At 37.1% G+C, this 25,423-nt stretch overlaps 1 protein-coding gene across 1 annotated transcript in view; it reads right to left on the bottom strand.

The window, feature by feature from the left end:
• The window catches only part of ADAMTSL1 (ADAMTS like 1), a 470,647-nt gene that overhangs the window by 337,781 nt on the left and 107,443 nt on the right, over nt 1-25,423 (bottom strand). Inside the window, exon 2 of the mRNA XM_074570361.1 lies at nt 7,834-7,953. Coding sequence (XP_074426462.1) covers nt 7,834-7,953 — 120 coding nt within the window. The remainder of the gene's footprint in view (nt 1-7,833; nt 7,954-25,423) is intronic.

Genomic DNA, 25,423 nt, shown 5'->3' with positions numbered 1-25,423 from the left:
ATTGAGGATAAGCAATTTAGGACTTATTCTGATTCTGTGGTCATCCATTTTCGAGTAATTACTGTTCTAAATCTAGATATTAGAAGCAGAGAAAATGCTACAAAACTGTTCTGCAAGCAGCCACTTGATTCTGATCTCATATGGGCTTTAGCTAGGTCTACAAATCAACTTGTTAATGTCTTTATCCAAGCATGGAAACATGAGTTTTGTCTATAGGCATGCTTGTTCAAAGTCAATTCTAAAAGTTTAAGCTCTTGAACACCATCACTGTAAGCTTCACGGCAACTATGAGATAAGGACCACATTAACACTCTTAAAAAATGCAAAAAAAAAAAAACCAGAAAAAAAGAAAAAAGAAGGAAAGGCAAGAGACCTAGGGAAAGGGAAACAGACTTTCTGGCACTGACAGTCAAGACGTTAGAATCCATGCCTTCTGATCGTTGGTGTAAACCATCCGCAAGTGCTTTTTGCTGATACTGAAATTGCCAGTGTCCTACTTAACACAGTTCAGGAGCAGGAGTTTCCAAACCCCTTCATCAGTGTCCTAGACTGGAGGCAACTCAATAAACCAGGCCAGTATATGATGGCACACATGACAGCTAGGAAATATGCAGGCATACAGACTTACTTTTAGGTCAGAAAACTAAATTTAGACTCTGAACCCTGCCAGTGACTTTTCAGTAGTACAATTTTTCTAGGAATAATGCCCTGGCACAGCTTAGTGTGACCCAAAAAGGAAAAAGTTGAAGCATTTCTAACATTCTCTAATCCCTCCGATGTGCCACCTCTCCCTTAGATAGTCAAAGCTCCCTTGGCTGGATGCTCTAGCCCTCATCCTCTGGAGGCAGCCTGGGCCCATGTGAACAGGGAATGAAAAAAAAATAATCCCCCTTTCATTTGCAGTGATGCTGAGAGGCATTGACAAAGGGTGGAGGACTGCAGGCAGAGTCCCTATTAACTGTAAGAGGCAGCGTTGATCCCAAAATCTCTATGGCTGTATTTAGTGATGCTAAGAAAGCTCTGTACAACTGGGAAGCAAGAGCAGTGTTCTTCAAAAGCATCACTGGCCCTATTCAGAAGTCTCTTTATAACTACTGGAAAAGCAAAACTGAAAGAATAAGATGTGACTTGTTCCTCTATGTTTCAGACAGATTAGTAGTGAGCATTTGCTAAAATGTCTACGTCACTTCAGACTTCTGAGACTCATGTTGCAAAAACGGCATCTAAATAGGCATATGCCTAAATAGATGTTATAAAGAGGTATGTATGTCTACCCATATCTGCAATTAGCTATATATGTCATATATGTATCCTATATATACATAGAAACAAAGAAGGAAAATTAACAGAACTTCAAAGATATACCAGCCTAACACAGAAATATGAAGGTATGAGGAATGGTAAACATGCAAGCAGCTGAAGCTATGCAACCACATTTTTTGCTAGAGTGATCAGTTAATATTTGCAAGATAGAAAATCAGCAAACATTGGCCTAGCAGTATAAAAAAGGTATTCTTAGTCAAGGATGTAATTTAAGTCCAACAAAAAGGAGGACTTTCCTCCAAAATGTTTAAATGAGCTGCTAGTTTCATCATCACTAGTTTTATGATTATAGCTCTCTTCACTCATGCTTTGCCTTCTATAGAACAACTCAAAGTGAAATTCATGACCTCAGGTAGAGAACGAAGTTTGGAATACCTCAGGTCTTCCTTGATAGAGAACTTTAATATTATTCTTTCGTCTATTGATTGGCATCTATTAAGCATCTATTGATGCTTACCATTCACCCATTGTACTTTAATTAACAAATTTCATTAAAATTATTATATAAATTTTGCCAATGATATAAAAAAGGGGAAATGCTCATTTTAATCATGAGACCTTATAAAAAAGTGATGTTGAGTTCTTGCTTTGAAAAGCTAGAACTATACATATTTTGAATGTAACAACTCTTCTTAACTGATTTCCTTCATGAACTATTTGCACTACAGTTGCAATTTACAGTTTCAAAAGACCTTTATTAAAATGCACAGAAGCAAGACTTGCACACATAAAGAGCATCCCCATATTGTATTAGTGCAAAATAAGCTACTAGTTACCTGAATTACGCTCATGTAGAGCGAAAACAGTGTAATGCAAAAAGAGTTTCCAGTACTTCAGTGAAGCAAACAGAAAAGCTACTTAATCTGATGGAAACTAAGGAAATCTTCAGTTGTAGGGAAGGGGTATCTGGAATAGATATGAATAAATTTAACTCTGTTTAAGTACTGTGGTAGACCAAACAGTGTCCTATATCATTACACAAACAATGGCTTAGTTGTGTTTCAATTTTTCATTTTCCTAATGTGGGCAAGACTAATAACTCAATCTTTCTAAAAACAGCCTCCTTTCCTTCTGCGTCAACTCCAGCACTAGATAGAGTCACAGGACAGTTTTGGCAGCTGTGGGACCTGGATTCAAAGCTTTGGAATGTAATCTTTTTTTTTGTTCTGAGCAGTGGTGTCTTGATTGGCTTTCTAACAGAAAAAGAAAAATATAGGAACAGTTAGGGATCCAAAACATTCAACGGTCATGCTTCTTTTTTTTTAAAGGGATGTAAATAATATCATTACAACGCAATCAGAAAAATGGACAATAAAGCATTAGAACCTTTTGGTATCTGAATACTTGTAGACATTTAGAATTAAAGCAAGTGGAAAACACCAATGGTCCATCCTGCTATTTGTTTTTGATGATCCACAGATCTCTAAACATATTTGATACTTTCCCTTTTTAAAGCAGGTGAACCTTTAAGATAAAAACCTTGACCTACTTAGAGCAATTTAGTCTGGAGGAAACAGTAACAATTTTTTGGAGTATAGACTGAAAAACATTTCAAAACATTTGTGGCAGGAACTGATTTTCACTGAAAATAGTCCATGCTCCAAACTGCAAGTGGGTGGGAAGAATGTTGAATGTGGGATGAATTATGAGAAAGAAGTTTAACAGAAAAATTTTTTTAAAGATTCTTATGATATAGTAAAGAACTTGACAATTATCAATTGTGTGAAGAGTAACACAAAGGATGATGTTGCCCATTAAAATCAGAATACGATGCATCAGCAGGTGGACAAGTGATTTTTCTGAACTGATGAAACAGCTGAGGCAGGTAACATGGAAGAAGACAAGCCCACTATCTGCAGTCAAGTTTCCATTTCACTGGAAAAACTGAAAGGTATACTTTAAAGGTATGGCGCTCTCCCACAGGAATGATGTTTAATTTGTGGAGTAGGGGCACCTCTTGTTCTGACGAAAACAAGTGGTTATGGTATGAAAGTGAACTTCACAAACCACGTTCTGCCATGCCATCCAGCTGCCACAGGTGGCCTGTGAGAAGTGCCTGTGCCCTGATTATTTCCCACTGCTTTCCTTACGACCCCAGATAGAGCTCCAGTTTGATTTGGATCTCTCTCAGGGCATTATCTTCCAGAGAACTCTTAAATAATTCCTGGACTCTGGGTGCAAGTAGAACTTCAGGCAGCTCTGCTTTATACCCCAAAAGATTAAGGTCCATGTCATGTTTTTGCCAGGACAGACTCATTATTTTCAAATAATTGGGTTGGCAGCCACATACATGACTGGTTTAGCTTGCATTAGGGGGATATGTTGTCTACAAAGAGCAACTACAAGGTAAGGCTAGTCAGAGAAGAGTCCCTCATATCATCAAAGCTTTTTTCTTTATCTGTCATGTCAGCAGTTACATGGGGCAGGCCCTGTAATTCCTGCTCTGGTAATTTCCCATCCCCAAGGAGCTCAAAGCTGGATTCTGCAGCACCATTTTATAACCGTTTAGAAATACGTGATCTTTAGCTGAGAAGCTTGGAAATTCCTTAGTCAATGGGCTGAGCATCCTCTACTGTTACATTTCAAATAATTCAGAGTACAAAGGAAAAAAAAGTATACCCTAAAAAATAGCATAAATAAAATGTTCATGATATTTAAATTCTGAAAATTATCCCCTCCATCTGAAATGCTTAAGCAACACCCTATAAATACCATAATCAACTTTTAAACAGGAAAAAAACAAAGTTTAGACACCTGTCTTAGATTTTCTTCACTGTATACAAGGGCTTGCTTTCATTCTTACTTCATAATGATGTAGAGAAAAACATAATTTAGGAATTGAGAATTTCATACCTCAGTGGCTTTCTTTGAATAATTTTGTTGCTGTAGTCTCAGCTATTGGCTTTGCACAAGACAGAAAATGATAAAAATACAAATCTTCCTCTGGCTTCTGGTAATTCCCGCTCCCTGCCTGCCTCTGAAGTTAATGAAGGTAGAGGTACAACAATTGACTTGGGGTTTAGCGCTTATATTGAAATGGAAACTCTAAGACCTAATGGCTACGGTATTAAAAGGCTAAATTACATTCTTTTCAAGGATGGAAATATAATTGAAAGATAAGAAAAGCATCTCTGTGAGCCATTTCAATGACCGAGATAAAGCCTACAGATTGTAGAAAAAAGGCATCCACTGTGGCACAGCAAAAAAGGTGACATATTATTTTTTATTTTTCATTGGACATTGACTATCACAAGCTAAGATATTTGGGCTAACTTATACTTCTTAACGCACAAGCTTGCAAACAATTGCTTAGAACTGCCTCTCAAACGGGTAGTGTGAGTATTTCCTCATTAAGCATAATTGCTGTAGTAACTAGTTATAAAAAGTAAAAGCTCTTTTGCTCTCTCCAACTTTTGCTGGGAATTGCAGGGTATTATAGCACTTTAAAGGTGCTAAGACCTTTAAGGCATAGACCCAGAAAGCTATACATGTCCGCTTGCTGACTGTGGCCATTCTCTCATTTATGCTATAAGAGACATATCTGGCACCTCTGGAAATTCATCTCTTCTCCCACATGGTTATGGAGTTATGGGGATATTACTTTTCACATCAGAACTGAGTCAACCTTTTCAGATGCTCTCAGCTACCTGCAGAAATAGTCATACATCATCTTTTTTTGGAAGAGTGACGACACATTTTTCAGACAGTAACTTCTAAATCTGGATCACCAGCCTGAACTTACACAGAAAGCATCAAATCAGCTCATGTCATCATCAAGGGAAAATATAAAGTTTAAAGATTTTTATAAATGATATTTAAGACACTAGCTGCAGAGCTTTTATTGAGGCTCTGTGCACACACTTGTTTCAAAGATAAGCCTACTCTATGTTAGTTACAGGACTCCTAAAAAGGACGAAAGTGGGAGATCTGTTGGGGAAGTATGATAAAAGAGGCTGTTTTCTCTGTGTCTCATTTGTTAGAAAAATACCTTTGCAGTAGATTTTCTCATTAGAAACACCATGATCACAGTGGAAGTCACAGGGAAAAAAAAAAGATTGGTCCTATGAATTGGGAAAGATTGGTCCTGAAATATAGCTTGTGCTTTCTGTTCTGAAAAACTATATCCCTGCCTCTGCAACACTTTTTGTACAATTCCAGCCAAGCTACTTGCAGCATTTTTTCTGACAAATTAGTAATCACGTAGTCTTTGTTCTAGTAGATGCCTTACCTGTTATCTTCAACTTGTTAGACAAAGATGCTGAGCACTCATGATTGCATCTGAGGTCAATAGTTCCCCTCTGAACTTATTGCTATGTCATGTGAGGTGAATTGAAAAAAATGGATCCTTGTGTCTCAGACAGAGCACTTCAGAAAAGTGTGTGCTTTTGACGTTAATGTCTGTCAGCCTTTGAATCTACATCCGTAAAATAGCAACAATATCCTGTATATGCCACAGAAATTTAGGAAAATAAATTCACTAATATTTAAGAAACAGAAATTTAGAATAAGTGCCACAGAAAAACCCTTGTTGAAATTAATGCTTGTCTTCGAAATAAAGTCTGCACAGCGCACAGCAAACAAGTCATGAGACCACACATACATTTAAAATATTTCAGGCAAAATGCAGAAAAGTTACTTCAAGCTCTTCCGTACCACCTGTTCCCTACTGAATCAGTCATGTATAGAAAACAGTATGTACTTCTGTAGTTGAAGATGGTATCATAAAGAGATTAGGTTGGAATAAAAGTTCCTTAAGTCATACCTAAATGAAGAGTGCAAAGTCATATTTTCTGCGCAATATTCTTTCAGTGTAGCTGTGTTTTCATACCTACATAGCTGCACAGACAGATCACAGGAATGACACAGCATAATAGTAGTAGTAGTAATAATAATAACAACAACTAAAATAATAAATAAATAAATAAATAATAAAATAAGAACGCTACCTTGAAGTCAACTCTATGAATAATTTGCATACTACTTTCTGCTTGTGTGAACACAGTAACGATGCGCTTATAAACAGGTATAAGACCAGCACAACTCAGAAAACAACAAATCAGTTCACTTGTACTGACAAAATGGTAATTAAATGTTGCTTGCTTCTCTGGACCACTGAGAATTTTCAGCCATACCTCCTTGATGAGTGGATGAGTGGAATGAGCAGAAGACTGGAACTTTCTGTTCAATTAATCTTTATTGTCCTGGCAGTAAAGCTGTTGCTTGAAACAATTCTGAACTGCCATAAAATTACTCATAGTAGTAGAACAAAGCGTTGATTTTGCCTGATCTGAAATATCTTTTAGCAGTTGTAAAGCAGTAAGGATAACTTGTCTGAGAGCAGATGGATTAGCACAAACATGGTGGATTATTAAATACCTTCACTGCTTTTGTTAACTGGATTTTTTGACCTGAGCAACAAGACTTATCAAAAGACTTCCACCCCATCCTTCCAAAGTCCTAGCTTTACATGCTCCCACCAACGATAATTGGCTAACATTCACTCATGCACTAAGAAAGGTAGCTTCATGCATTGCCCTCTGAGGCTATGAGAAAATGTTGATTAAAAAGTCAATAAGGACGGCTGTGCCAACACTTAATTATTCTAGAATTACTTTCTTTTTCTTTTCCTACCCTACAGAGTCTTTATTTTGAACTTTAATCCCTAAAATACATTACCAAGTCATGGTAATATCAGATGCTAATGCACCACCACTTCTGTTAAACCACAATGTGTTGGACATCATAATACATTAGCCCTTGAAAATATCAGACCATAAATGTAATGCAGTTTAAAATCAGCTGGCTTGCTTTATTTCATGTCAAAGCATGATTAAGCATGACTCCTGAGTTCTTTACTTCCACATTCTTTTCTTCAAAAATGTCAGAGAACTAGCTGCTAGACAGATGTGAAATCCTTCAGGCCTGAAGTAAATGTCTTGCCAGCCAGATATGGAAGACAGTGAACATATATTTTTCATAAAACTGTTTTCCATGTTTGTTACATTCCTTGGTGCATTTTATAAAATTATTCTTTTCAAATCATTATTTATTTTTTGCACAACCTGTGAATTTAACTTTACTCATTTGTATTTAATAAAAAATAAACTATTTTTGCATGTGAAAATCAAACAATGGTGGTAACTTAGATTGTCAAAATTCTGAATGAGTAAACTATTTTTGCATGTGAAAATCAAACAATGGTGGTAACTTAGATTGTCAAAATTCTGAATGAGAAAAATTCTCATTAGGTAGCAAATGATTAATCTATGCTTCTTTTGAAAAAGTTTGCCCTGAAGATAATGAAACCTCATATGCATTTGACACCCATCCTACGAATAAGTCTTTATTTACATGGAGTTTCCAATATTTTTAGGGTGCCATTTTTATGTAGCATATCTAATTTTGTAACTTTCCACAAATTAGTGAAGCAGAATGAAAGACCGATTACAAAAATCTATATTTCTGCAAACATTTCTGATCAAATATTTTAGAATAATAGAAGATTCCTACCGGGTCTTCTGTTTTGTGGTTATTCAGCAAATCAGATAGGAAATCATCATGAAGACTTTCTCTCCGAATCAATGTAAATTCACGTAGGAAAACTGCTCCTTGATTTTGGTCTCCACAAACCTAGAAGGAAAACATGATATTAGGAAAAGTAAAGTTGTAATTCTGTCACAGTGACAATCACAATATCCAGATAAATCAGACTGGAATATTAAAATGTCCATTAATGGTCCCTTGCCTTCCATTGCTAAACTCATTCTAACTGGTCAGCATTGCTATTAGTGAAAACAAAGACATGCATTTAAAGAAAGTCAATAAGTTAATGAATAACTGCCATTTACATGAGATTCTGTTGTAAAATAAGTTTCTATGCTGTTACTTACAGCTATAAGGCAGTTAACAGTTAAAACCTCTTTTGTGAAATGAATTAATATTTAAAGTGTATTTTACTGTTTGGAACAGATCAAGTTTGTCCAGCATTTTGACTGCTCTATCATAACAAGTTAGGGTGCAAAACTTCTAAGGGACAGAAAAAAAATGTATATATATAACTGTGGCTAGCAAACTTAAACATGCACAAGCATTCAAAATCATTTAAACTAACTTTACACTTTTTTTTTCAAGTTTAGGAAGATATATAAGCTACTTGAGAAAGAGGTTGTTTCTTCAGCTAGTTCTAACCAATGCTTGTCAAAACGTCCTAGGTACTATTATGGCATTGTTATAGTGTTTGGAAATAAATAATCAAAACAAATCCACATCATTCTTCATGGTCCCACGTCCTTTTATTCTTTGGTTATTCAAGCCTAAGAATGATTTATTTTTTTTTTTTTTAGGTGTAAAGTACACTTTAAATGTTGGAAACTGGTGAAATACGGGGGAGGATTTTTTACATATTAATGGAATATCTTGCTTTTCATTAGATTGATTACAAAGAATTCTGCTACAGGTGAAATATCCATAATGGTTGTTAGCAGTAAGAAATAGGGGGTATATTATCAACTGGAAATCTAGTAGATTTTTATGTTTTTAGCACTTCACAACATATTTTGAAGGTGACTCAGCTTGAGAGAATAATATGTTTTATCGTAGGGTCGGAAGGAGGATCCAGGGAACTACAGGCCTGTCAGCCTGACCTCGGTACCAGGAAAGATTGTGGAGAGGATCAACTTGAGTGAGCTCTCACGGCAAGTGCAGGGCAGCCAAGGGATCAGGGCCAGCCAGCATGGGTTTAGGAAAGGAAGGTCCTGCTTAACCAACCTGATCTCTTTCTATGACCATGTGACCCGCCTTCTGCATGTGGGGAAGGCTGTGGACGTTGTCTATCTGGACTTTGGTAAGGCCTTTGACACCGTCCCCCACAGCATTCTCCTGGACAAGCTGGTGAATCATGGCATAGACAAGTGTACTCTTTGCTAGGTTAAAAACTGTCTGGATGGCCGTGCCCAGAGAGTTGTGATTAGTGGGGTGAAATCCTCTTGGCGGTCAGTCACCAGTGGTGTCCCTCAGGGCTCAGTTTTGCGGCCAGTTTTTTTTAATATCTTTATCAATGATCTGGATGAGGGGATTGAGTGCACCCTCAGTAAGTTTGCAGATGACACCAAACTAGGTGGCAGTGTTGATCTGCTTGAGGGTAGGAAGGCTCTACACAGGGACCTGGACAGGCTGGATCGATGGGCCAAGGCCAACTGTATGAGGTTTAATAAGGCCAAGTGCCGGGTCCTGCATTTCGGTCACAACAACCCCAAGCAACGCTACAGGCTTGGGGAAGAGTGGCTGGAAAGCTGCCCAGCAGAAAAGGACCTGGGGGTGCTGGTGGACGGCCAGCTTAACATGAGCCAGCAGTGTGCCCAGGTGGCCAAGAAGGCCAACAGCATTCTGGCTTGTCTCAGGAATAGCGTGGCCAGCAGGAGCAGGGAAGTGATCGTGCCTCTGTACCCGGCACTGGTGAGGCCGCACCGCGAGTACTGTGTTCAGTTCTGGGCCCCTCTGTACAAGAGGGACATTGAAGTGCTGGAGCGTGTCCAGAGGAGAGCTACCAGGCTGGTGAGGGGTCTGGAGACCAGGTCATATGAGGAGAGGCTGAGGGAGCTGGGCATGTTTAGCTTGGAGGAGAGGAGGCTGAGGGGAGACCTCATTGCCCTCTACAACTACCTGAAAGGAGGTTGGAGAGAGGTGGGTGGTGGCCTCTTCTCCCAGGTGAATAATGACAGGACGAGAGGAAATGGTCTGATGTTGTGGCAGGGGAGGTTTAGATTAGATTTTAGGAAGAATTACTTTACTGAAAGAGTGGTCAGGCACTGGAACAGCCTGCCCAGGGAGGTGGTTGAGTCACCATCCCTAGAGGTGTTTAAGAAACGTCTAGATGTGGCATTTCAGGGCATGCTCTAGTGGCAGAGATTGTAGGTTGTTTGGTTGGACTCGATGATATCAAAGGTCCTTTCCAACCATGAAGATTCTATGATTCTATGATCAAAATGGCTAAGTAAGAATATCTTGTATTTTTGACAACAGAGACTGCAACTCTAGTATGAATTAGGCAGATTAACAATCATAAAGAATTTATTTATATGAGATACTGACTTATCTTCCTATACACACGCATGGTAATTGTGGAGTTTGGAGTTTCTGATTATCTTTTTCTGTTTCTCCATCTAAAGGAAATGATACTATAATCAGGAATGGCAGATAACGGTGTTTCCTCATGTATTGAAGATAAGCATAAGACTTATGAATGGACTGCTGTTATAACTCTCAGGTGCTGTATTACTAAATATATTCTACTAAGAAGAAACCCCATGCTCTGCTGCTTTTATTATTACTCTCTCTTGTAGTCATCCTTCTGCATAGCCAGATGCCATAGTTATCCTGGCTCTACTTATCCCAGCTGAGAAGTTCAGTGAAAAGGAAGGGCCTGGGAGTATCATGAATATGATGTGTAGTGTCCGGGGGGAGGATGAAGTACAGATTTGCCTCGCCACTCCCTACAAGAGAGTTGATATTGCTGTTTGGGAGGAGGCGGTGCTCCCTGCCATCTGGGAAGTGAGATCAGAGCTTCTGCAAAGCTAGTGCGGCTATAATGGGGTGACTAGAAGGAGATGAACTAATAAAATTTAAGTGGGGGATGGGAATGTCTTAATATGAAGTGGGTAATGGGAAGAAGTAAGAGTCCCTGAATCCAAGCTTTATGCTGGTGACCATAGAAGATGTTTTCTTTGATGTAAGCCTCTTCTCTCCAGCAGCAAAATACAGGGCAACTAATTCTTTTGGTCGCTTTGAGCTCCTTTGCCGAAAATTTTAAGTAAAAAAAAAAAAGAAAAAAAAAGAGCACTTTCCATAAAAGGAACAGAGTTTTACAAGTGTGGTGTTCTAAAATTTATACTTAGCTTCCTGTCTTGTGGGTAACTTTGAGAGACACACCCACTGATATTACTCTTATATTACTGAGTCATGGCAATGAAGAATCCTCAGGGGTGTCAGAGGAAGAAACATGCATTTGTCCAAAAGAAAAAGAAGCCCTGCTACTGTCACATATTCTTTTGTAATAAAAATTATGGTCAAATCATTATGTTACAAATAAAACTGTCCTTGAAATAGATCGTATTTCATAAAAATGTTTCATCCCAGGAGTGGCAAAAATATTCAACAATAAAAGTTATTTCAAGAAAGGAAATCTGTAGTTCTATTTTATTTTTAAGTAACAGTCTCTACTTGTGACTGTAAGCACAGTCAGCAAATGTAATGATAAAATTATTATTAATTAGGTTTTCTTACAATTTTGTGCTTCTAATTTCAGAAGTCAAATTACAAACTGTAATAAAGTCACTTCCTCATCCATGATTCACCTTCCTACTTTGCTTTTTTTTCCCCTATACAAATATACCCAGTATCTGCAAAATCTTTTCCTTATAAGAGCAGTCAGCTTCCTGTTATTTCAATTTCTAACTGGTTTTCAAAAAGAAACCACACCTGCTGAAGTACTGTGTTATCTTCCTAAGTCATCGATAGTTAAAGACTTCATAAAGAATGCCTTTGCAGTATCAATAAACTCAATAAAGTATTGCTAACCTTTAAAACTTAACTGTTTAACATATCAATACTAATGCTTTAACTGCTGATAATTACATGGGAGGGAAGTAGATGCCAGAGGCACTATTCAGGAAGAAGACACAGACCAAGGGAGCCAAAAAAAGACACTGGGAAACGGAGGACGAAGGAAGAAGGTGAGAAATAAAACAAACAAACAAACAAGAAAAGCAGTAATTAAAGCATGAATTTTTACTATTTTTAATTTATTTTTTTTTTTTTACTCAGATGATCTGAATGATAAAGTCTTGAAAAAAATGAGAGAACTGAAAAGCATGCAGTAATCTAAATAGGGTTATTTTCATCTTGATTTATAGTGTACACTTTTCTGCTTTGAGCAGTAGTTCCTCCTGGGTTCACTGTAACTCATACATCTGCTGACAAAACATAGCCCTAATAGAGTATGGGCATTCTTACTGAGAGAGCTGGAATCAATCCGCTTAAGATGAGTGTCATTAAATTGAATTAATATCCGGAAAGACTGTTTTCCATTTTTCAAGTTTCCTTAAAGTCTTGGCTACATATATATCACCATTCCATTCTCTCAGGAAACCTATTATCATTGTTACACAGCCACCACATCTCTCATCTATGTTCCTTCATTTTATGATCAGACGAGTGTAGAAACCAGTCTCCAAAGATAAGGCAACTGAACCCTTCTTAAACAGTGAGCAAACCATACGAAGAAAGAGTGGCGTGGCATAAATCTGACCTTTAGCAGCAACAATCATCTGCAGCAATATGCTGCTTTTCAAGAACCTGCAAACATCATTGAAAACGAGGTTTCACTAATGCATACTTGAAGATCAACAGCACAGCACCAAAGTTTCTCAGCATGAGAATACCTCATCTGTGTATTCAGATGCTGAATTGACATTACAAAGGAGAATTTTATGAAATTGAGGTGAGACAAAATTACAGCAAATACCTAAGCAATAATGTTTTTCTCATTTTAGCTGAGTTCCTGTCTCTCTTAGATCAGTGCAAAAAATCCGTTGTTCCATTAGATCCAGTGGTGTGAGCCCGTGGCGCAGAAATCTTTGAGGAGCCAGGCAGGCAAATACAGAATTAGAAAATAAAAGACCTAACACAAACCAGAGGGCATAAGGATGCATTCTAGTCCACAGACTCTAATTTTTCTTGTGGTTGGGTACTGTCCCACTGTGGAAGTAACTTCATTAGTTTTGTTGTGACCAGCAAAAAGTAAACTACTAATAATTCTTTCTTAGCAAGGTGTAATAGTGATACTTTGCTGAATTCAAGAGACACAGAAATAACAACACAGGCCAGGAATTTGATGCAAATAACCATGGTACCTTCAATAGCACCTTTCTCAATGCAGAGGCCAAGAGATTCCAACATATCTCACTCACAAAACAGAAATATCAAATATGGCCTCAAATATTTATAATTATTTATTTGAGCACATCCAAGGACTGGTTTCAAGGTGACAGTTCTTCAGCTGAAGGTTTTCTTATTTTGGATATTCAAAGTCCAAAGCACCCAGAAAATTATTACTAACATCAAAGCTTGAGGCAAAAAAATATGTACTGGTTTGTTAAAAATACTTCTTCTGAGAAAATTATTCTAAAAATCAGGTTCTTTATGCTTATTGGCGTTTTTGAGAGGCCTAGAGTGTATTGACAATGATAAGAAGGATGACTTTTCCTTATTAGTAGTATCATTAGGCATGAATCTCCTGAATCTTATGCCAGAAACAAATTAGAATATGAAGCATATGACAGAAATTAAGATATTAGATAGCAAAAAGGTAGCAATGACATTTATAGTGAGGGATGAGAAATGAAGGCTTTTAAGAAGCCAAGTTATTGTGCAATACCCTTTTTGGTTTAAACTCCATTCTAAACAGCGTAGCTACCTGCCCATGTATTTCATTATTACTCTGAATTACTCTCAATAAAAGCTAACAATGACATTCCACTTTACTGCCTGCACACTTCCAAGTGAAAGAGTGCCACACTTTTACACAGATTACAAGACCTTTACTGCATCCTTCAGCCCTGTAAGATCATGTAAGAGGAAGGGCATACTAGAAGACTCTCAGGTGTGTCTAAGCAGCTGCTAGCTTCCAAATGAACTTGAATAGTACCAGTGGTGCTTCAAGAAAATGTTTAACAAAAACTCAGAGGGAGTTCTGAAATATGAAAATTATTATCGTTGCCTTTAGTCTTCCATGATTTTGTGTGGCACTTTTGTGTGGCACTTTTGATACACATTTTCTTTTTCTTTGTTCTCCGGAATGAAATTAGGATGGGTATATAAGGGTACAAGCCCAATGCCAGGTCCCAAATTAAGAAGCAGTTATAGTCTGGCTCCAAATCTGAAATCTGAAAGCTTTTTGTCCTTACAAACGTCCAAGTAAAAACTGAAAATACACAGGTGTATAGCATGATTCTGCCACTGTTAGTCATTCTGAACACTTTTCATTCCTCCACGGAGAGCCAGAAAGCTATGCACAATTTAAAATCTATTCTCTGTGTTTCCTTCTGGGAATTTCTTGGGTAAGAGCACACTGTTTTTCAGAGGAATACATGCAAAAGGATATACTGCCCTATTTAATTAAGGACATCACACTCCAAATGCTGTGTTTCTGTATTACACATTAATACACTGGTCCTTCAGAAACATTCAAAATTTTCCAGATTTCCCCCAAAGGGGAATATCCAGGCCCAGGTAATCAGAGCGACTGTGTTAATAGGGTTGATAATTTGAAGCCTTTGCTGTCATGAAGTCAGCTCTTGTTTTAAACCAAAGATTAGAAGAAACCATGTCTAATGTGAATTGAGAGATAAAGTAGACTCAAAAACAAAAATCTGATTTTTAGGCAGACATAGTAATACCTCCAGCTTGTATTTTTCCTTCTCTTTTACCTTTGCGTTCTCACAGATTGAACTAGGGCCATGAAGCTGACTGTTCTCCCCACGGAAACTGCCTTCCCTTCTATAAAATTTAATTCTGTTTGGATTCAATCCAAAGAAATGGTCTTCTTGCCAAAACAACAACAAGAAAAAAACAAAACCCCCTTTTTTCTTTCATTTCAGTGAGATCAGACAAGATGATTTGTTCCATTTCTACGCTAGAGCAACAAAATCAAAGGAAACCGTGGGCTATCGTAGTAAACTTGCCACAGGTAACGAGGTTAAGTTCCCAGTGACCCCATAGCCCAATGACAGATGTGCTTATGTAGGTGTAGATAGCTTTCACATGAGCATCCTGAGCATCTCCATTATTGGCATAGTGGACAGTCACCTACTGGAGTGGTGTCACGCCATATACAGAAAATATTTAACACCACACGAGAAGGCAGGAGAAAACAGGTGATGGTACGTGTGACTCTCAAGCTATCAAAGGAGGTAGAAATATTAAAAGAAAGTAGTCAGATTCTCAGGATGTTCTCTGTGTTTTCCTCTCACTTTCAGTTCTTTATTACGCTTGGAAGAAGCTCAGCATCTCTACTGAAGGTAGAAGAGACTGTTACAAGTGTAAGCTAACTGCTATCAGCAGGATTTTTTTCTGTCTTTCCTGTTAGTCTGTTTTGAAGAAGTCTGGGGAGTTCTCTTTAATCACACAGAATTTTTTTTTAAGGTAACCATTAGAGGTTAGATTCCCAGCTTTCCTTGGCATGGATAGTTAGTAGCTATTTATTGCCTTACAGCCCTTACATTTTATGGCTTTGATTCCCAGCTTTCTAACTTGCTTTTTAATGGAAGAAAGGGTTGTCTAGATTTACAAATGCAATCAATCCTAAACTAGCATTTCTTACTACTGCAATATCTTCTGATGTCTCAAAATAGGATTGCAAGTCCTGGGAAGGAAAAGTTACATGACAGCAACAAACAAGCAAACAAAAAAATCTTTACCCCTATGGAAAACAAATTTTTCATGAGACCTGAATATCAACAACATTGTTTTCTGGTTCCAGTCTTTCCAAACCGTGATGATATTATTGTTTCTGAATTAACAGTCTGTCTCTTAGGAAACTGGCTACTGTTTGTAGTGGTTTTGTAGGTTTAGAATTTTTAAAGAGAGAAGGAGGTTCTTATTTGGCTTCTCTGAAGGTACTCACAAAGTGCCTCAAAATACAAACCCAAATAGTAATTTATTTCCCAAGGGAATGTTTTATTCAACGGTGAAATGTTCCCACCAGAAATCTTTTTGCTTGTCTTGAAATATATTTAATCTTTTTTTCTTTCCTCCCTGCCTTTCCACAGAGACTGAATTCATGATTATCTTAATGGTAATGCCCTGACTTCTTTTAAAGCTCTGTGAAGGAAATGTGGCTTTGTGCTAATTATTTTCAGTTCTTAAACAGCCACAATAGAAGAGTCTGGTTAATGTATTCATTGAAGGAATTATTTAAGCTCCATTTCAGTCTCTCATTATAAATGAACAAAAGAAACAAAAAGTGATTTGCACTCAAGAATTACAGCATGAAGTGTCCCTCAAACAAAACCACCAGCTACTAGCATCTTGGACAGACATTAGCAATGATGGGGATAAATTTGTAAAGCATGCACACGCCTACACTTGACCCACAGTGTACCAACAAGGGAGAAAGCCAATATGGCCCCATTAAATGGAGTGGCAAAAATGCAGAATGCACAAAAACACAGCAATTCTCCTGCTGCCAAGCAACCTTAGCCAAAGAAGAAGACAGGAGGGGGGAAGTGGAGAAAGAACAAGAAAAGAAGGAGGGGAAAAAAAAGAAGAGCAGAACACGGGGGAAAAAAGGTGAAGTCGCATAGAAGCAAACAAATCAAAGTCATACAACTCCTTTTAAATCCTGCTGATTACAACCTTCTTTCTAGCTGTAGTTAGCACAAAATGCACAGACATTAGAAAGCTTCATGAACAAGAGCTGAAATTATATTTGAGAATATTATCCAGTTTCTCATTTACTGGATACACTGAGAGATTTAGGTGGGCATGGCTTGTGTTCCTCAAGCAAGTTATTTTTAAAAAAAATCAAAAAACCTACTGTGGTTTGAACAAGATTGTGTCTGAATTCAAGCCAGATTTGCTTTCCAAAACATGCCAAACAAATACTGTTGTTCAAAATACTTGAAAGCAGACACACATAATTGCTATGTGACACACAATTAAAGGAAACCAAGACACACAGTCTGGAGAACCCATTTTCTACCACCTGTTTCATTACCTCACTTGGTTGACCATCAACAGGTAAGAAATGGTTAACTTGACTGTCATTTTTGAAAAGATGAATAATTTTTAAAATAGTCATAGTCAGTATGTGCCATGTGAGGAAATGCACGAAGTAACAGCTTCAGAAATCATTTTGCAAGCTTTGGTATGTTCATTTATCAATGCAGCTTGTCGTTGACCTGCAATATCCTACTGAAGGCCAGCACAGACAACTAACTATGCCAAATCGCACGAACAAGTAATCATCTGGGATTAGCAAGATCAGTCATTTCCAAATGTTATCTAATCAGCAGTACCTGATTTCAAATTATTAACATGAAAGAAAGCAGAAAATAAGACTTACCATTATTTTGCAACACATATCATAATTAGTTGCACTTGGACTATCACGATTTATTGCTCTTGGTATTTTTACACGTTAGAAAAAATGCTACTAACGTTCATGTAGTAAGAAAATAACAAGTGACAAATGTGCATCCAGGAAAATAATTATAATCTAATCTAGAGACCAAATAATTTCAAGAAGTTCTTCTTCTTCTTCATTGAATCCCATTGCTCAGAGGTTTTTGATTTCAGCTGAACTACAGAATCCTCCAGGCTTCCTTCTTCAATTTTGACTGACTTTTGGAAGATGAAACTAGTTAAATTCTCCGGAATGGATTCATCAATCTTCCTTGGCACTCTGAGCACAGTATTTTCCTCATGAAAATAAAATTTCACAATGATAATCTTCATATTTTCTTCAGCACTTGAATCTTGTGCTTTTGTGACCCAGGACCAATGAACAGCTACTCGTTCTGCTTTTTTACTGTTAAACTTTATTGTGTTACAGAATTACGAACTCTGTAGAAAATTCATTGAGCTGATATTATGGACTTGGGCTTAAACCCTAGTTACACAGAGTTCATGTACTGGTGGTAGAAGGTCCTGTTTATTTTATTTTATTGTATCTATATCATATTATTGCAAAATAAGGCAATTATTACAACATAATTCTTTGCAAGGTGGGGTTCTTTACGCAAACCACAGTTTGTTCATTACAGTCTTGTCATATTGTTTGGCCTCTGACCATCTCTCTGCTTTATTAAGGACTAGAACTTCAGGAATGTCCTGGCAGACCACTTATGGGTATTTATTACATTTATACTATTTTCTGCTAATCAAATCATACAGTATTTACAGCAAGCTAAATACTTCAAATAGCCAACATAGACATTAGAAAATAGTAGTAAGACTATCTTTATGACTTGCAATTCAATAAGACAGGTTTCAGTTACCTTATTTCTTCATAATAAAGCACTGCAAATTCTACTCAGTCCAGGTGAGTATGCTTTTTCTTGTCTGGGTAGCTAAACTACCTTTGTTTCCATCAATACAATGACTGGCTTTGTTTGTATTTTGTGATCACATTCATAAGCTTTTGTTACAGCTTGCACAATGCTGAAGTAGAAGCCAGGATTCTCTCATGCTTGTGAAATATTAAGACATCCGGTAAGAAAAGTATCAGAATAAGCAGCTTCATGGCATGAGATTTTGTGTAAATCTTTCCACTGTGATTGTCCTTATATTGGAAGACTTGATTCGTAGACTCTGCAGAATCTTTTTCTTCACACTGGATTTTACGTCCTGTATTTTAGTTTAAAAATATATTTGATGAGATTTGTAATGCTTTCTGCCAATCGTAAGACTGGTTTTAATAACTTTTGAGTCCTTTTAATTCTGAACAGTATGTGTATCTAGGAATTGGGCTTTTTCTTTTTTTCCCTTGGGAAAAAGAAAAAAAAAGAAGCTTTGTCTTTATAGGGTTGGAGGTTTCCTTTTTAATCTCTCCATATTTAGTATACCAAACTTCTGTCACATGTGTTATCAATGAAGTCAATTGGGTCAGACTCTTGCAATCAGAATTTCTAACTTCTCTCAGATCTCTATGCTCTAAATAAGGAACTGAATGGTTTCTGGAGATGATGATAGCAGGGCTGGGTATCTGACACAAACTAGCAAGTAACAGACCATATATCCAGCTGGAGTAAATTAGCACAGCTTCATTTAAGCTATTGATTTATACCAGCTGAAGAATTATACCTGCTTTAACAAAAATACCTTTTTTTTTTTTTTTTTAAATCACAGAAGGACTTTCTAATTATTTATTCATCTTCCCACACATCTTTCTGGTTGTACCGTTTAGCAAGACGCCGTGTCTCTAATTCACGTTTCAGGATATTTGAGTCTCTGTTGTCTGAGTGCAGCAGGCAGTGACACAGCAGCTGCCCAACTCTATGAGCTGGTGCATCCAGCCAGAGAACACCTACCCTGTACCCTTCCCAGCTCGTGATAAATCCCACTGCCTCCCCCGAGCACAACCAAGGTCCCCTTCACCACCTGTATTACAGGGTGTCTCCCTATCTGCACATACAACTTGGTACCCTTTTCACACTGTGTTTTGTTTCTACAGTCCATAATGAGAGAATTTCCTAGAACATGAGTCATATACGTTTTGTGGCAGAGTTATTTGAGGCTTGTTTTGTGTTAGATACACCTCTCAGTCTCACTAGATGGTGTTTCACAGCATTTTCAGAGTTTCAGAGTATTGAAATGTATAGCCATTTTCAGGCTATACAGTTTCGGACACATAATTCCTGCATTAAATCATCAATGTATTCTGCATTAATCATCAATAACTTTTGATGGAAGGAAAGATGGAAGAAAAGATGGAAAGAAAATTCATCTTTTAGAAGAAGCATCCAGTCTCAAAATGCATCTCAACATGATTCGGGAGCATGAAATAACATCCCGTACTAGCATAAGTATATTGTACAAAAGAGAGTCATTACACCTGAATTGCCTCCCAAAATGCTTTTCAGTGCAGTTTGACATACCTTTCTGTTTAAAACATGGTACAGCCTAACTGAAAAACAACTGTTGAATGTGTGAGTGAACGAAATACCAATTACAGAAAGCATAACATCCAGCAGCTACTCAGAGCCGCTGGAAGATTACTGCATGGATTTAAGGCTGAGGCATAGACAGAGGCAGAATCCAGCAGCCCGGAGAGTCTGCAAAGAGGCAGACAGAGCAGAGAATCAAACAGCCTCTCATTAAGCTCCCAAATACCTGCCATGAGACTCTTCTGAGGGCCTGCTTGGCTTCAAGGAATTTGAAATGTACTTTTTCCCAGCCTGAAGCTACTGGCATTGGTATAGCATCCATGTAAAACAGGAAAATTTATCCTGTCTGTTAGGGATTAATTTGTATCCCAGATTAAAATACCTTGATCTGGAATTCTAAAAAATAATTTTTACTTTCAACTCTTTCCTATTTATCACAACCCAGAGTAAAATGCAGCATTCCTTGCAGGGATTAACTCTAAAAGAAACAATAGATGCACAGGAGTTTCCAGATAAACAGCCCACAACACATCAAAAAATCCAGATGGAAAGAATCTTCTGGTTGATCTAAACCTCTTGACAGCTTTCACTAGCAGCCCTTACTGCTGCACTTTTCAGACAAACCACCTTCTTAATATGTTAATTCTGGATTTTTTACTAGTTTAAGGGAATATACCACTAGTGTACAAGTAACTGAGCATCCTGCCAAATGTAGTGTCTTGCTTCATCAATACTGTGGGTCTATCAACTTGAAATTCAGATGCTACTGTCTAATCCTCCAAGCTGCCCAGAAGCTGTGCAGCTGAAACAGGGTGGTGGTGTGATCACACTCACCGAAGATAACTGAGCTGTGCAACTTATTAGCAAAGGATGAACTGAATGTAGTAGGACTGAAATTGAAATACATTAGAACAGAACCAGACATGCAGGTTAATACGAAGAGCATGCAGGGTTACCACAGTGAAGGATAACATACATGACTGGAATGTGTAGTACCTGTTAGAGTTCAGGGAACAAGAAAACCAGAGACATCTACATATTCCATTTGGAAAAGGCAGATTATACTATGTCTGCTCATTTTGTCTGCACGTTTGACTGAAGTCACTAATTTCTCAAGCTGGATATGTACAAGAGGACTAGATGAACAGCAGTCTGATTCAGGATGTCAGTGCTAGCATACTAGAAAATATGCTTTTGATGATATCTGATATTCCTGTTGCAATACGTTCTAGAGAATTTATTGTGTACTTTTCTAAGTTAGAACTTATTATTCTAATTTAGTCTAGTGACTAGATTTTGTTTCCCATAAAAGTGAGGTATTTCCTAAAAAGAAACTGATTCGTCTCTCCACAAACATCTGGTACATCAACACGGAGTTCTGAACCTCAAGCAGATAATTTTTGGGGTTTTAATCTATAACTTTTACACCTATATTAGCAAAACAATGAAACTGAAACCGGACTGACTTTATTCAGAGATCGGTTTTAAGATACAGTACCTTCCTTTAAGAATGCAGCAAAGTAATTTATTCATGATCTTTATCATAAAAGTCTGTAAGACTCCACCACTAAGCAGAAGTGGGTAAAGCTGTGAAGTTAAAAACTCCTGGATTTTCAAATTTGAGTTTTAAACTGGAAGAACATCATCTATTAACAGGTGGAGTACATTTTTTTCAATGTTTGTTTGTTCACACTCAGCTGTAGACCTCCTGAAGATAGCTATCAAAGAACTTAAATGTTGTAGATATATATCAACACCCAGCACCAATTTGTAGTAGAATATCTGGCACAACTAACAGTATACAAAACACGGTATTGCCTCCTGTCCAGAAGTCTAGATCCAGGCCATTGTAAGGAGTAAAGGGAAGATTCTCTCTCTCATATCTTCAACAGAGTGCATTGAGTCACAGTATATTCAAAGAAAGTTTGGAAAGAAAAATGAGGTGCTGTTTCAACAGCTGTGAAACAGCCACCATGATAAAAACAAGAAAAAAAGAAGTCTTTACATGTCACATGCTTTATAACACTGGATTTAATCATGCCAAGCCACCATGATCCTGGAAGACAGCATCAAGCTATGGTTTCCAAGAAACAATGTAGGAATCTATTTTTCATTAACAATCAGTAATATAATTTAAAACTAACTTCAGAGTCTGTTGACAGGCTGAAATATGATTTATAACCTGCCCTGATATGTTTAGTAGCAAAGCAAACCCTCTGAACTGAACTTACGTTTTTCTACACAGCCTGCAATTCTTCTCACACCTCAAGAATGGAAACAGGACCATGTTTTCTGGCTCCCCCAAGACAGTTTCTTACACCCTTCTGATAGTCCTCAAGTTTAGGGAGAAAACTGTTATGGACACCCTGAATGTCTACAGCCCACAGAAAACTGAAATGCTTCCCAAAGAAGTTTAGGGGTATCTCCTGCAGTGATTTCATTTGCAGGCACATCTTCATAAAGGACTTTAAATTCCATGTAAATAATTCCTGGTATAAAAAAGTTTTGTGCTAATACATTTATACTCCAGAAAAAGGAAGCTGATATTATGAATGGTAATGAAAAATTTTGCAAAACTTAATGTAATCCAAATCTTAGGCCAGCAAATTGAGGCACTATGCATATTAGCTGCCAAAGAGGCCTCGTTACTTCCTTAGTCTAATGCCACTATCATCCGTCTCCTTGGCACTCTAGTAACAAACAGCATCAAGAAAAGCAGGAAAAATGAACTCTCACAAAATAGTAGTAAAAATGATGGATGAGAACACATAGAGAGGCAATTTCCACAGGAGTTGAGAAGCTTACTCTCCTGGTCTCAGAAACCAGAACTTTTGAAACAGATTGGAAGTCAGAAAATACAATGAATTCAAATGAAGTTACTGCAAGTAGCTAAGAAATGACCAGTACAGTTCTACAACTCTTTCAAACACAAGAAAGATAAATAGAGTCTATGTACTCAGAAAAAACAGTACTTGCTTATGACATAGGTACCACATATTGAGAGAGTAAGTAAAAAGAGGGACAGGAAGGCAGTAAGAGGAAGTAAACATAGTATTATTAGAGGATATTATTACAGTCAATAGATTTGGAAAAGAAGTATACAACATGCATCACACTGAATTAAATGTAACGGTGTATTTCAGTGGTTGAAAATGAATAACAGGCTGTTCTAATCAAAAATTTTGATTCACTCTCTTGATGACATATGAAAAAAGTCCTTTAAAAGTCTAATACATCACACCATTTTTCCTATTTGGCCTGAATGCTACACACATTATTTGTTTAAAAATGTATCTCTTTATGCTCTGTTGCTGATTTCCCAGTGTGAAATCTTCTTACTTTTTTACATGTTTATTTCTTCTTATTTGTCTGTAAACTTAAAAGAAAAAAAGACATCTGCCACGAGGTATACACAGCTGCTTCCCACCCCAACTGGTGCTATGCTAAAAATATCTTTAATTAATATTCTGCACAAATGCTTGTCATAAAAGCTGTAGATAAAGCACAGAGTAGGCAGAGAATTTACAAGAGACCACTTACAAAGTTCAAAATTGCTCCCAGTTTTTACTCATCTGCTCATTTAATAGAACTGATTTTTCCCCCTTAATGAAACCCAGTGCAAAACTTCATTTACATGAAAGTTACTTACTGGCTCAAAGGGTTGATAAAAATTTAATTTTTACATTTCCTATTGAAATGCAGTTGACTGGTAGTTATAACAGCTGAGCGAACACTCGAAATGTATTCCCTAAAATAAATTCTGCCAATTAGACTTTATATCCTCACAATCCTGTTTATTCTAACTCTACTAGAATTCGTAGCGGTGCTTCGCTATTTTTTAAAGTTAATTAAGAAAAGTCTTTCTATAAACTTCCAGTGTCCATGTATGAGCCTTTGGTTTTTCCTTACAAGTAAGTTCAACTTAGTTTTAACAATATGTTATGAGTCTTTAGCAATCTCTAAATATAGATTAGTCAAGCCTTGAATTCAGTCTCATTCATCAATACCTTATAAATCAGTAAATCAAGAGACAAAATCACCAGCCATAAGACTCTGTGGTGACATAGGGAACAATAAAAAAGCTGGATGACATTCTGTGAACAGATTTGCTTATGGATAACCTGCAAATAGACAGCTAAACAGATTTAATGAATCATTTACTGCACAAAAACTTGCTCATCAATGACAGTTTCTAAAATACCATTAAGCAGCTTTTGTAAAATTAAGTAATTGTCTCACTGCAGTTTCTAAAAAACAGGGTTACTGATCATAATAGTTACATTCATATTTGGTTCACTGGTGAGTAAGACTAATTATATGTGGGACGAGAGATAGAGCAGTACTTCATCATTCAGCCCATTTGTTTAGGTACTTTTCTGAATCACGGATGAAGGACGTGTTTGAAAGAGTATAGTAGTAGTAGACCTCATTATTTTGCATTTTTAACTATTATAAAATAAGGACACTTTTCCTCTTATGATTAGAATTGCAAATTATGAGGAGTTTGGGTTTTACACTGAAACTTCACCAATATAAGCTTAAGCAGAAGAATGGTCATGGTAAGTCATTTAAAGCTGTCTATGCAGTACTTAAATACATCTACCCAAATAGAAAATACAGACAGGATATGGAAATTAATATGTACCTTAGATTTCAGTTGCCCTCTTCTCTTTTATTTCTATGTATTATTACCTTCCATTACATACATAAGGTATTGGGATTTTTCTTACTTCTCAAAGTTGTTCATACTTTGTGGAACACAATGCATAACCTGTTGACATTTCCTTCTGTCTCATTTGAGTGTATGTTGCATTAAAGATAGAAACTAATTTCATGCCAGTAGGAAAGCAGGGAATTGAAAAAACTGCTCCTGTCTTGACACATGAAGTTATGTTTCACACTCCTGTTTTAGCATCCAATGGAGGGTTTGAATTCTGAAACAGCTTCTCTATGTGAGTAACAGTGGTGAAAAAAAACCCAACCAACCAACCAAAAACAAAAACAAAAACAAAACCCCAAACCCAACCAAATTTTAAAAATGGAAGCAAAAATCAATCCGTAAAAAATGAGGATGTGATGAGTCCTGGAAAGTCCACCTAGTTCAATTTTCATGTGTAGGAAAATTGATTCACATAGCAGAAAAAAATTATTTCTTTTTCAACACCTGTTCTGGGGCACTTCCTGCTTCTGATAAATGTACCTCAGCATAGAAGCCACATTTATTTGAGGAAAAAAAAGGGCAAAACACTGACTTTTACCAGACACAAGGCCTTGAAATTGCCTTCGTTCAGGTAAAAATTACCTTTTTTACCATCAGGTAAAAATTTTACCTTCTTCAGGTAAAAGATTTAATCTGACACAGTTTATTATATATTACTTTCCTTTATTATTCATGTTGAAGAACAGGACTAAACTCAGAAAACATTTTGGCAAACTTT

This window comes from Larus michahellis, chromosome Z, assembly GCF_964199755.1.
Source record: "Larus michahellis chromosome Z, bLarMic1.1, whole genome shotgun sequence".
Taxonomy (NCBI): Eukaryota; Metazoa; Chordata; class Aves; order Charadriiformes; family Laridae; genus Larus; species Larus michahellis.
The sequence above is the reverse complement of the archived record's forward strand: the minus strand, read 5'-3'. Positions and strand labels throughout refer to the sequence as shown.